The sequence below is a fragment of the Convolutriloba macropyga genome, chromosome 13 (assembly GCF_964194025.1).
Source record: "Convolutriloba macropyga chromosome 13, txConMacr16.3, whole genome shotgun sequence".
In the NCBI taxonomy this organism is placed as follows: domain Eukaryota; kingdom Metazoa; phylum Xenacoelomorpha; order Acoela; family Convolutidae; genus Convolutriloba; species Convolutriloba macropyga.
This window is the reverse complement of record NC_134480.1, coordinates 16,598,801-16,613,282: the sequence shown is the minus strand read 5'-3', so window position 1 is coordinate 16,613,282 and position 14,482 is coordinate 16,598,801. Positions and strand designations below refer to the sequence as shown.

General features: G+C 38.8%; 2 protein-coding genes across 8 annotated transcripts in view; one reads left to right on the top strand and one right to left on the bottom strand.

Moving 5' to 3' along the window:
* LOC142352077 (uncharacterized) overlaps positions 1 to 12,033 on the top strand; it is a 32,229-nt gene extending 20,196 nt beyond the window's left edge. For all 5 annotated transcript variants that reach the window (XM_075404440.1, XM_075404438.1, XM_075404436.1 and 2 more), the window contains exon 4: positions 11,510 to 12,033. In XM_075404440.1, coding sequence (XP_075260555.1) covers positions 11,510 to 11,995 — 486 coding nt within the window. In that variant the 3' untranslated portion in view covers positions 11,996 to 12,033. The remainder of the gene's footprint in view (positions 1 to 11,509) is intronic.
* The window catches only part of LOC142351537 (sialin-like), a 438,741-nt gene that overhangs the window by 228,801 nt on the left and 195,458 nt on the right, over positions 1 to 14,482 (bottom strand). The window lies entirely within an intron of this gene.

Below are 14,482 nucleotides of genomic sequence, written 5' to 3'. Positions count from 1 at the left end.
GGATGAAAACGGGACGAACTCTGATGATAGTGAACTGGCACTGCATGAAAGCTTGTGAGGTTTTTGTTGTGCTCCTTCAAAAAAAATTTTACTGCAGGATGACAGCTATCTAAAATAATGGGTTGTTTGAGACCAAAGACCGCCACGACAAAATGTCTCAATCGGCGGGTTGATCTAATCAAGGCATTTGGGTCAATGAAGGGTGAGAATGGTGCAATGATATCCTTTTTTATTTATTTGTTTACCATTAAACAGTAGTTTTTGTTCAACTGGGAATGATTCCGGCTAAACGGGAAACTAAAGCTTAGCCTCAGCTACTCATAGTTCATCAGGATTTCAAATAATGCCGTTTGGTGTACGATATGAAACCTGTTTAGGGAGTATACGAAGGAGAGATGCTATAATTCGGATAAGTTTGTGAAGGAACTGTACCTAACAAAGTTAAATAATTTCTCAGATTGTAATGTATTAACGGCAAATGCCACTTGAGGTGCAGTTACATCTTTGTGCAAATTTTACGAGAATGATTTTGTTTGATGATTATCTTTGTTGATTGTGATAGTTTGAAAAAGGAAGTGAAAAGTCAACAAAAAGCTTGGCACTGTTAAACAACTGCTTGTTTGTAAATTTTCTGCTGACATGCCTCTAATTCCGGCATCTGCTTGGTTGTCTGCACTTGACACATCGAACCTTCATCAACTGTTGTCAAATCTAGAATTTCAGAAAATCTGCTAGCAAGAAAAATAGGTTGCTTATCAAGTAAACCAAGCCAATGTAGAACAGTGGTGCTTTCACTCCACATAAAGACTCTGCTCATTGGAATTGATAGGCCTTCAGTTATGTAAACTTTCAACCGTGTCACCAGGAGGGCGGCCTGTAATCCCAATGTAGGAACTGTTAAGCGCTTCAAGTTTGCAACCCTCGCTTTTCCAAGAACAAAAGCCATTTCGGTGCGTTCACTTCCTGATTTACTTTAGTCCTGAGAAACGCAACTGAACAAAGGACATCCTGAGAGCTGTCTCAAAAAATATGAAGCTCCTACTGATCGAAAGACCCGGAGAAGACACAACCAGGGATAGTTATGTTTCATAATTTAAGCAGACTTTAACTCCAGACCTTGAACGTGTTAATCATTTTAATGGACAGTGGTATCCCAGTTTTGAACACTCAGTCTCCAAATGTCTTTTAACAACATTCCAGCAGAAACCGTGAATAGCGCAACCAACCTTATAGGTGCGGACAATTTTGCTCTTGCGCTGAGGTCTAAGAGTCACGTGATTTGTTGCTTTCGTTGGTATCCTTTCGATGGTCCCATGTCGGAACAGGAACAGGTGAAAAAACTACTTCATCAGGGACTAGGATCACTTTAGGTTGGCATAAATGGTCATTGTTTTCCATTTCATCGAGTAGGTGTGGTATATTACTTTTAAATTTTGTTAGCATGAATCCACCTACTGCCACTAACTCAACATCAGTTTTGACTCTTTTTTTGCTTCTTGTGGTGTTTCTAGAGAATCCAAATGGTCAAACAAATGGAACTTACCTAATAATGCTTGCGCATCATCGGGGAACTTTGAATGTTATCTTTTACTGTGTTCTGAAGCGCAAAATTCGCGCAAGTTAGCGAATCCTTCGAAGCGAATATATGTCGGCTGGATTGGTATACCAACACTTCTGATGATGAGTCCTCCCGCAACAAGAATCTGGGGCAGGGCTGATCAGCAACTGGGACGCCCCTTTGAGGGCACGCCTTCGATATCGGCGTTGACAGCAGGATTTTGCTGCCGAAAACGGATGAGAGTATGAATGAGACGCTGAAACAGGTCAAGGCCAGTCAGTATCAATTTATTTAAAGAAATTTTGTGGAATTTTTCAGCACCGTTTAAAACATTTCTTATTTTTCCAGGTTTATTTGGATTTATTACAGAGTGATGTGGTAAATACCACTCATGTTTGATCGTTGAGTGGGATGTTTGGGTTCTCTATCTGAAATAAGTAGCCTTTTTCGACATCATCACTTATGTTTTTGAATAATTAGACCGAAATTCTTTGTCCTTAGAAAGTTTTGCTTGGGAGATTTTTGCTGCACGAGTTCTGAATAATGGCTGTTTGATAAGACGGGGTTGTCATTAGCCCTGGTTCTTCCTACTTGGTTTCTTTTAGCATCGTGCGTTGCAGTTTTCTATAAAAATTCGACAGCTCTGCGGTCTGCTGATGACCTTGGTCAACTTCACTATTGGACCGTAAGACTCCAATTCCTACCAGGTTTTTAACTGTTCTACTAAATGTTGTTCTGGCTCAATAATAGCTTTGAAGAAGGACGAAACAAAATTAGAGCCTGAAGGCAGTGGACCACTCAACACCTATCCTATTGGTAGACGGACGGCAACGGGAGCGCATTTTGATTCACTTTCAAAATACTCAATCGGGTGGATGGCTTGGTACACGTCACACCTGGAATCATTTCGATATTCGACTAGCTATGCTGAAAGGGATCCAGAACATTCAAATGCGTGTAGGTTTCTTGCAACTGGAGAATGGCCACTATATCAGAACCAATATTTAGATTTTCTCTAATGTTTGAACTAAATTGGAAACTTCCCAAGTCTTTTGTGCTGTTTGTTTTACTGTGACATCTGTCATAATTGTACCAATAGTTTTCTGAGTGCTTATCCCGCAATTAGTTAATTTGAGACCTTTACCATTAAGTTTATGACGTTCAGTGCAGTATTCGGTTTGCATGAATAACTACATGCGGGATCATATAACTCAAAAATTTTTTTGTTCTCATCAGTGGGGCAAATTAATTCAACCTCTTTCAATTGCAGACGACCTCTTTCAATTCAACCTCTTTCAATTCAAACTCTTTCAATTGCAACTTACCTAATAATGCTTGCGCATCATCGGGGAACTTTGAATGTTATCTTTTACTGTGTTCTGAAGTTGGTATCCTTTCGATGGTCCCATGTCGGAACAGGAACAGGTGAAGAAGCTACTTCATCAGAGACTAGGATCACTTTAGGGTGGCATAAATGGTCATTGTTTTCCATTTCATCGAGTAGGTGTGGTATATTACTTTTAAATTTTGTTAGCATGAATCCACCTAATGCCACTAACTCAACATCAGTTTTGACTCTTTTTTTGCTTCTTGTGGTGTTTCTAGAGAATCCAAATGGTCAAACAAATAGAACTTACCTAATAATGCTTGCGCATCATCGGGGAACTTTGAATGTTATCTTTTACTGTGTTCTGAAGCGCAAAATTCGCGCAAATTAGCGAATCCTTCGAAGCGAATATATGTCGGCTGGATTGGTATACCAACACTTCTGATGATGAGTCCTCCCGCAACAAAAATCTGAGGCAGGGCTGATCAGTAACTGGGACGCCCCTTTGAGGGCACGCCTTCGATATCGGCGTTGACAGCAGGATTATGCTGCTGAAAACGGATGAGAGTATGAATGAGACGCTGAAACAGGTCAAGGCCAGTCAGTATCAATTTATTTAAGGAAATTTTGTGGAATTTTGCAGCACCGTTTAAAACACTTCTTATTTTTCCAGGTTTATTTGGATTTATTACAGAGTGATGTGGTAAATACCACTCATGTTTGATCGTTGAGTGGGATGTTTGGGTTCTCTATCTGAAATAAGTAGCCTTTTTCGACATCATCACTTATGTTTTTGAATAATTAGACCGAAGTTCTTCGTCCTTAGAAAGTTTTGCTTGGGAGATTTTTGCTGCACGAGGCCTGAATAATGGCTGTTTGATAAGACGGGGTTGTCATTAGCCCAGATTCTTTCTACTTGGTTTCTTTTAGCATCGTGCGTTGCAGTTTTCTATAAAAATTCGACAGCTCTGCGGTCTGCTGATGACCTTGGTCAACTTCACTATTGCACCATAAGACTCCAATTCCTACCAGGTTCTTAACTGTTCTACTAAATGTTGTTCTGGCTCAATAATAGCTTTGAAGAAGGACGAAACAAAATTAGAGCCTGAAGGCAGTGGACAACTCAACACCTATCCTATTGGTAGACGGACGGCAACGGGAGCGCATTTTGATTCACTTTGAAAATACTCAATCGGGTGGATGGCGTGGTACACGTCAAACCTGGAATCAATTCGATATTCGACTAGCTGTGCTGAAAGGGACCCAGAACATTCAAATGCGTGTAGGTTTCTTGCAACTGGAGAATGGCCACTATATCAGAACCAATATTTAGATTTTCTGCAATGTTTGAACTAAATTGGAAACTTCCCAAGTCTTTTGTGCTATTTGTTTTACTGTGACATCTGTCATAATTGTACCAATAGTTTTCTGAGTGCTTATCCCGCAATTAGTTAATTTGAGATCTTTACCCTTAAGTTTATGACGTTCAGTGCAGTTTTCGGTTTGCATGAATAACTACATGCGGGATCATATAACTCAAAAATTTTTGTGTTCTCATCAGTGGGGCAATATAATTCAACCTCTTTCAATTGCAGACGAGCTTGTACGTCCGGTACTGAGGGAAATGAGGTCGAGCTACTCTGAGTTGATAGTTCATTTTTGCAACCAACTGTCACTGACGATGGTTAACTGTCTCAACTAATTAGTTGAAATATTGTCACCTTTACTTCTTTTCTTAATTTTATTTCCAGGGATGATACGATCAGCTTCGTGTAGCAATGAATTATTTGAACATTTGCAAACAGACTGTTTACAATTTTTGGGGCAGGGGCGGTGTCTAAAATGATGTGATCCTTTCAAGCAAGACAAGCAGAGCCTAGTCTCAAAGACAATTCTAGTTATTTTGTTTATTGTTCTCGTTTGTAAATTTTGGACATTGCCACAAAGGATCGTTAGTCTTACAATGAGGCCAAGGTTCACCCTTAATGGGCTTTGGAAAATGGTTCTACGATTTTGTTTCAGTTATTTTCCAACTACATGCAAAAACTTTTGAGGTAGTTTTTGTTTTTGACGAAAAAGCCGGTTCTTCAAGTTTCGTTTTGAGCTTGGCTCTTTTCATGCGGTCGTGAGTGTGAGGTTTCGTCCGCAGCCGCCTATTCTCAATTGTCCGCAACCAATGATTCATTGCACCAAGATTCTTTACGATTTGGCGGCAGCTTATTCACAGCCCGACTTACTAAAGACGAATCATAGGATAATGAACGAAACACGCCAACCAGACTAGAAATTATCAACGAATAGGCATTAATGTTTTCGGAGTTGAGTACTTTAGTGGGGGTAGCTGTTCAGCTTATAAAAATGAGCACCAACAGTGGCGTGGGGTCCTTAGAAGTTCTTTGAACTTCTGAACTGTCCTTTTAATTCGCACCACAAAAGCGGGTCTTCAATGTAATTGGCAAAGTTCCATTTAGGCAAAGGATTGAGATGACTAGAAGTAATCGCGCCAATCAAATCTTTCACATTGAATGACTGATTCGTTTGAGGCGTTTGTGCTGCGGGAAGGGGCGTTAAAGCCTTCGATCGGTATATGGGCATCTTGGGTTGATGAGAAAGTAGCATTGGAGATTCATGCCGTTGTAAAGGCGCTGACATTGGTTTTTTAGTCTGATTTACAACGGTAGCCGTTCAGAACGGGGTTTGATGACAAAATGTTGTACCACCACTCAAAAACGATAGCACAGGTTGGCTCATATTTGTGTGTGACATTTTTTGTGCCTTCACCTGGGAAACTGACCAGACTGCAGTATCTGAAGTTGGCATATGCCAAAGCTTTAAATTTGGTAAGATGTGGCTTGTCTTGAAGAAAGTTTGGATTTCGGTTATGTCTGCTCTGAACATGGGCATTTTTAATCTGAGTGCTGAAGGGTTGGCTTATCAAAAATTTGGTGTTAATTGTATTTGCAACCAGGTTCTGGTTGCATGTGCTCTGATTCACCAAACTGTGAATGTTGGTGGGTGTGCTATGCATCAAATTGTTCGTTAGGTTCACTGCTTGGATCTTCTGCTGTTCAGAGTTATTTTGATTGGTATCATTTGAAGTCAGATTCAATGTGTCGCCCCTGGTAGAAAGATGGTTAGGTCTATCGACATTGTCCGTTAAGTTAACAGCTACTTGAAAGTTCTGACTGTAAGTCTGCAGATTTTCATCAAGTTGCTGCGCATCATTATTTCCAAAAAAAGAAAAGAAGTGCTATGACCCTCTAGGCTTGCGAACGAAGCTACTATTTGTGTTAGCCAATTGTGGTTCATCATGGAAACTTTTAGTAATGTCTGCCTGAGATGGACCGCTTTGCACGTCATTCAGTTGCAAACTTTTAACTGGTACATGATCTTTCGATCTACCAAGAAGGGAATTAACCATTATCTGTGGAGTGGCAATGCCTGGATAAGAATTTCCTTAATTTTTGTGATTTTTCTAAAGGCATTTTTTTGATCGCGACAGACATTGTGTTATTGGAGTTAGCATTTTTTACCAAATCAGTTACACACTCAATATTGTCGATATGATTTGACATCAGGTGTTCGTCAAGTTCATTACCTAAACTTTCGTCCAAGGACTCCATAGCCTCCAGCTTGTTCATTTTAGATTCAAAAAAATGATTTTTTTGCTGATTGTGTTCAGCTGAAGTTGATGCCTTTGTCGAGCCAGTTTTAATTTATTTGCGTTTTCTCTTTCAACATCTTCTCAATTAAGTTTTGCTATAAGGCGTCTTTGAATTGATGCCATCGAATTAATCGTCGTACCTCAATTCGACGTTTTCCTTTGAATTTTTCTGGTACTTTTGGGTTGGGGTGAGCGACTCGATGTATTGGCGCGCCCCTATAAAAAACTTATGATGATTTTTGCTTGCTTCTTCCAACAAGATTTTCAAATCCTCAGTGATTTGCACTTTGTTAGGATGTCGGGCGACTATCTCTATCGACTGGTCTTTTTGGACATTGCTGTAAACAAAAGTCTTGGGACATGTCTACCATGGATTTGACACGTGCTCTTCGCGCAGTGCTTTTATAGCTTCAACTACACCTCTAAAAATTTTCCTTACATTTTGTTTGGCTTTAGACTTTGCTTCTATCAAATTTGTCACTGCAGTTCCATCCTTAAAACAGCTTTAAATATAAACTGCAATTAAAACGAACACCTAGGCACTGAAAGATTGGATTACAATATTAAATTATGACATACAATTAAAGGGTTATTGGTGTCTCAAATCAAGCAAGGACGTAAGTGATGTGTTGCGTTTGTGAGACGAGGTTTTAAAATTAGCGGGGAAGGCGAACGAGCTCAAAACCACAGCACCTCCACTAGCAAGGAGGAAACCACTGCCAAGCTAAAGCCTTGCGCTTAAGCTAGCCACGCTCGATAGCAGAATCCTCCAAGCGTAGCAACCCTGTTTTCGACGTCGCTGATTCAGTCATTTCGGACGCGTTTTTTTAATGAGACGGTTAATGTCGAAGCCACGGAACCGTACAATTGCTAAAAACTTTATCTGTTAGGGAGAGAATGTTGTATGAAGTTGTATGTCATCGTTAACAACTGCCGGATCTTTTGTTTTGCGTTTTGAAAGCAACTCTTTTAAAACGTCGACTACAAAAAAGTTTGTCTGTTTAAGTGCTCCAAAAATGTCGAAAGCTCTTTGCCGTTGCAGTAGACTAATGCGTTTATTTTGTTCCTAACAAGATTAAGCTCCTCAACCAACTTTTTTGTGAATAACGGGTTAAGATTGTTGTTGTGCTGAAGCGTTAAAATATTATTTTTGATGTCGTGTCAAATAGTAACTTTGTCTGCGTGTGGTTACCCAACGATTTTCATAAACTGCACAGTTTTCCTTTGTTTGAGAGCTTGGAAGCTCAGGCCGGGCTCAGCTATGGAAGCTTTTACGTGACGAGAGTACTGAAGTTCCCGCAACTTGCTTTTTGTTCGACTGAGGGAGCTAACAACAGCAAAAAAGAGCATTGCCTTCTATTTCCACTGGTCATACAAAGTTGACAAAAATGGCTAATTGAACACTCAAAGAATTTGGGCTCATTGAACAACGAAAAATGCTCGGCCAATTGAACAACCAAAAATTTTGGCTAATTGAACACTAGAAAATTTTCGGCTCACTAAACCCTAGAAAATTTTTGGGCCAATTGAATACTTAAAAATTTTCGGCGAATTGAGCAGCCAGGTTACTCGAACAATTGAGCACCCAAGTAATTCTGCTAATTGAGCACTCAAGTTTTTTGGCTAATTGGGCATCCAAGTTATTCGACCAATTGATCACCCAAGTTATTCGACCAATTGAGCACCCAAAATATTCTGCTAATTGAGTACCCATATTTTTTGGCTAATTGGGCATCCAAGCTATTTGACCTATTGAGCACCCAAGTTATTCGTCCAATTGAGCACCCAAGTTATTCTGCTAATTGGGCGCCCAAGTTTTTTGGCTAATTGGGCGTCCAAGTTATCCGACCAATCGAGCACCCAAGTTATTCTGCTAATTGAGCACCCAAGGTTTTGGGCTATATGAGCATCCAAGTTACTCAACTAATTGAGCACCCAAGTTAATCTGCTAAATGAGCACACCAGAAGTTTTTCGGCTAATTCAATACCCAAAGTTATTCAGCTAAGAAAACCTAAATTGGAGTTCAGCTACCAGCGGGGTTATTAGTAGCACCAAATAGATTAAGTGTACTCTGTTTAAAACTCTGAATTATAAAGTTTTGTCTTACAGCTTCTTTTCTACGCTTCTGGGAGTCGGATGGCCCAATCAGACCTGCCGACCCATCTTTTGCATGCCAGAAGACCAACAACAGTCACTAATTCAGCTTGACTGTGCCAAAAGTCCCGTTAGCAGTCACTGACACTGCTTCTGTGGACCAGAAGTTCCAATACCTATCACTGATCCAGGCTCAGTGTGCCAGAAAACCAATAAAAATCACTCATCCAGCCTCTGTCAGCCAGAAATTCCAATAGTAGGCACTTAATCATCCTCTGTGCGTCAAAAGATCAATGGCAGTCACTCATCCAGCCTCTGTCTAGCAAAAGTGCCTATAGTAATCACTGACCCAGCATCTGTGTGCGAGAAGTTCCAATAGTAGTCACTGATACAGCCTCTGTGCGCCAGAAGTTCCGATAGTAGTCAGTGTCCAGGCCTGTGCGCTCCAAATTTTCCAATAGTAGTCCCTGGCCCAATCTCTCTGTGCCAGAATTGCCGATAGTAGTGACTGACCTAACTTCTGTTTGGCAGAAGTGCCTACAGTAGTCACTGACCTAGTCTCTGTGCGCTAGAATTTCCTATAGTAGTCACTGACCCGGCCTCTGTGTGCCAGAAGATCCGATAGTAGTCACGGACCCAGCCTCTGTACGACAGAAGTTGACGTAAAGCGGACGTATTCCGCTACGTATTACATTACTTTCACTCGGTGGACCAAATGTTTTGAGCTAGATGACGTCTAAAACCCGAACGACAGGAAGATATAAAAAGAACAATCTTTATTCAAGAAAACATTTTGTATTTTTAACGATAAGCTCTTGTTCGATTACACATGACAATACTCTTTTTTCGTATACATAAGATAGTAACACTGGCGACAAAAAGACTAGACAGACCTAATAGTTTTTTGTGAGCCAATAGAACACTAGAAACTTTTTCAGCTAACTGATTGCTCGAGAAATTTTTGGCTAATTGAACACCAAAATTTTGCGGGCATCCATAATTGAGCATCCAAGATGTTTTCGATTGATTTAACAACCAAGAATTTTCGGCTGCCTTAACATCCAAAAATTTTCGGCTAATTGATTACTTAAAAATGTTCGGCGAATTGAGCAGCAAGGTTTTTCGAACAAATGAGCACCCAAGTAATTCTGCTAATTGAGCACTCAAGTTTTTTGGCTAAATTGGCATCCAAGTTATTCGACCAATTGATCACTCAAGTTATTCGACCAATCGAGCACCCAAGTTATTCGGCTAATTGGGTGCCCAAGTTTTTCGGCTAATTGGGCATCTAATTTATTCAACCAATCGAGCACCCAAGTTACTCGACTAATTGAGCACCCAAGTTAATCTGCTAATTGAGCGCCCAAGTTGTTCGGCTAGTTGAACACCCAAGCTATTCGGCTAATTCAGTACCCAAAGTTATTCAGCTAAGAAAACCTAAATTGGAGTTGAGCTAACAGTGGGGTTATTAGTAGCACCAAATAGATTACGTGTACTCTGTTTAATACTCTGAATTATAAAGTTTTGTCTTACAGCTTCTTTTCTACGCTTCTGACAGTCGGATGGCCCAATCAGACTTGCCGACTTATTTATTGCAAGCAACAAGACCAATAACAGTTACTAATTCAACTTGACTGTGCCAATGGTAGTCCCAAAAGTCCCAATGGCAGTCACTGATCCAGCCTCTGTCTAGCAATAGTACCTATAGTAATAACTGACCCAGCATCTGAAGTTCCAATAGTAGTCACTGACCCAGCCTCGGTGTGCCAGAATTTCCGATAGTAGTCACTGACCCAGCCTCTGTACAACAAAAATTGACGTAAAGCGGACGTATTCCTTTACGTATTCCATTACTTTCACTCGGTGGACCAAACTCTTTGAGCTAGATGACGTCTAAAACCCGAACGACAGGAAGATATAGAAAGAACAATCTTTATTCAAGATAACAATTTGTATTTTTAACGATAAGCTCTTGTTCGATTACACATAACAATCCTCTTTTTTCGTAGACAAAAGATAGTAACACTGGCAACAAAAAGACTAGACAGGAAGTATTAGCCTTTGGTGAGCCAATAGAGGTCAATTCAGTTCGTGTATGACGTAATTTGGCCTTGCTTTGGCCTTAAAAATAAACCATTCAATGCGTTTTGTTACTCTAATTTAGCTATATCTCAGTCCTCTTTGTCTAAATTGGACTATTTCGGACTAAAACCGCTCTCCAACACTCGGTTGCTCAAGGTACATGTATTAGAATACTGATTTTGCTTTGCCAGTTTGGTCGTAGTCGGGGTCTCGAATCAGCAATCCTGTGATCAGGAGTCGAACGCGATACCATCTGTGCTACATGGCCTTGCTTAGTTACGTGTTCAAGTTAAATATACTCGCTTTCTTTTCTCGCTAACCTTTCTCACTTACATTTCCGCTTACATTGGTTGCTGTATGCATTTGTATTCACAACATCCAGAAAACGTCAAAATTGGCCGGAAAATAGTTGAAAAAATGTCAAAAAGCCAGGAAAATGTCCAAAAGAGAAAGAAAGTTGTCAAAAGACCAGTCAATTGTCCAAAATTAGTCGGAAATTGTCAGAGAGTCAGGAAATTGTCCAAAAACAGTCCAAAAAATGTCAACAAAAGCCGAGAAATGTTTAAAAAAATGGAAAATCGACGTTTAAAGCGATTCAGCTCTACGTTTCTTCAAAAATAACAATTTGAGCAAGAAAAGTCCTTTAATTTTGGTTGTTTGGTGGTTTTAGTTTTTAATTGGAAATCTAAGTTTATGGATTTTTTATAATAAAAAAAACATTTTTATCGAAGTGAAATGATGGAGTACCTTTATGGTTTAGTCAGACGATTGCTTTTGTTTTAGATCTCAAACTCTGAAGCCATTGCCCTAATACCCAGAAAATCATCGTTGCATTTGGACCATACAAGGCCGAAGCGACCCAGCGAACTATTCCTAATTGAAAACCAATTTTCCCTTAGCGCTGCTGAAAAATTGAATATTGAAACGACCTTCACAAACAATGTGGACGATGAAAGACAAGTTTCGACTCTTCCTTTGAGCCGAAACCGACCGGCCGAAAGCCGAATAGCCGAGAACCGAAGTTACTGTTTTAAGGAAAACTGCCCCTGGGGAGGGGTTGAATTCAGTCAGTGCACTTTTAGTGATTACAGAGCCCCAAACAGGGTTCACTCGTTGGGCTGTTTACCGGTAAACAAACGGGCGATTCATTTTGATGAGGAACCGGAAGGGTGTTTACAACTAAACTCGTGCATCTCACCTGATGGAGTGAGATATTATTCGAATTTCGTGAGCCCTGCTAAAAACAAACATCAATTTTTCAATGTTTAGATTAGTGTATTAATTTAATTTGTACAAAATGAAGGAAATTAATTCCATTTTACAAATGGCGTGTTGTCAGAGTCGCCACAATATCATTTCCAGACCTCATTCTGAGGTACAACCGGAATTGGAGATTTTAAACGTATTAAACTCTTGGCAGAAAACCTTCAAAAATAGGGACACTTGGAGGTGCTAGGAGTAAAGCGTCATCATAACGTTTGACTTCTTTTTGAGCAATAAATTTTACGAACATACCGAACAATTCTAACGAATAAAAACCGATGACACCAACCAAACTGAATATTGCAAAGTTTTGGAACGAGTGAAACCGATCATACCTAAGATTTCTAACAAATTTGTCCTCATCTTTGTTCAGTCTTCTTCTTGGCCAGGGTAGACAAAACAATGAAAGCATTTGTTTTTTATCAGTATAGATATGAAAGGCTTTGAAACGATGTCGGTCTAAACCAATCCGCTTTAGCACGTGAGAAATCGTTGTATAGTTCCTTTTTCAAACGCAGGAAAATGTCATTTAGTTTTGGAAAGGTTCAATGTTCAATTAACATCATAGATACTTAATTATTACAGGATAAAACTTGCAACTCAAAATGGTTCAAAACAAACGTAAAATTCTTTCTGATTGCCCAAATTTTGTGGGAAAAGTTGGATCGTTTCCGTTTGTGCCCCCACCCCAGCTTAGTAGGTTCATACTATTTGCACCCCCAAGAAGCACGTGTAATATTTTTACATTATGATTTACCATGTGCTCTGTAATTGGGAGAAGCATAACGTACTTGGGGGGGGGGGGCACAAACGGAAACGATCCGAAAAGTTAATTAAGTTAAGCACCACATGGCGACTGTTATTTTGAAAATAGTGCACATTCACTGAAAACTCAAATTGCATATCCATTAGAAAAATAATTTGGCACAGGTTGAATAAATTCAGTCATTCTAAAAATTAAAAAAAGATGGTAAAATGTGATTAGAATCAATTTTACGGCTTTTGCCTTCACTTATTTGATCATTTTAGCCAAGAAACTGTTGTCTTCTCGGTCAATTTGGCCCTTTTTCATAAAGAAAAGAAGTCATGTGATCATTATGCAAAATGCAACCAGTTTTTGTATTTTTTAAAATATTCACTTCGCAATGATTTCTAGATAGTAAAAAAAGCTCTACGAAACAAAATTTAAAAAAATTTAAATTTTTGTCTATAAAGCATCTAGAATATTCAGACTTAAAAAAGATTTTTTTTTAATTTTTGTTTTTTTTAGCCTCGGACACAAAAATCCGTCAAAAAAAAGACCAATGTCAACTTTAGACTCAATTGTTATTCTGAGATTGTTTTCTGCACATGCATCAAAGATGTAAAAATTGAACCCATTTCACACGGACCTTTCTTTCACAGAAGTATTTCAAATTTTGTTATGTTAATCATTTAATCATTTTGTTATGATATGTTTTTGCTTGAAAAATGATTGAGGTTTTTGATCATTTTTATTTGATTTTCAAACTCAAAATTTGAAATCTAGGCCTGAAAACCTGAACATCAACAATATCACCTGAAATCTTTGATACCTTCACTTTAAGAGTAGAAAATGGTCAGTGGACAGCGCGACAGAGAAAACAAATTGGCAGTTAAAATTGGTCATCAGCTTTCCTTTTTGCAGACATTTACATTCAAAAATGCCCGCCAAAATGAAATGAAAATCTGTTCAAAAATATTAACGTGATATCTACTCAAAAATGCTACTGCTATAATACCTAGTCGATTTGTTCCATGTCTGATTGTGAGATGAAAAAATACCCCAAACGCAGCATTCATAGTCATTTTACTTCCTTATATTTTTAAAATAAATAAATAAAAAACAGGATCATTGCATGTTTAACTGGTCAACTCTGTCACTTCGAAACCAAGCCAAGTACGAAAAAAACAGGGGTTAGGCTTTAAAAATTCTACGAAAAAAAAGAAAATATCGTAATTCAGAATTCACCTTGAACCCAGGTAAATTACCGATCAAACAATATTATATTATTTTTTCATTCTTTTTTATCACTTACATGTTTGGCCGACCAACGGTCTCACGTGACCAGATCACAAGAACAATATGAAATAATTTTTTTGACATTTAAAAAGCGTATCCTTTTTTCATGGTTTTTATCGCAACTTTTTTTGTCAAGGCTCTTAAAAGATTTTAAATTCTTTCATTACAAACCGTTACTATTAATAACTGATTTCTTTATGGTGTATAGATGTCATATCCTCTTTACTAAATATAATGCTAAGTTGTTATAAAGAGGAAAATGTCAAAAAAATTCTGTCAAAAGTAATTTCCTCATCATCCTATGTTATAACCGTTCCCGGCAATGTGATCAATTTTTGGGTTGCTAATGATTTGATACTTGTTTTCATGAAGTCTTTTCAACATCTGCGTTCTCGACTGATTTACATTTTGCTTCATCGTTCCGGCTTGTTTAAAAAGATTTCATTATAAGC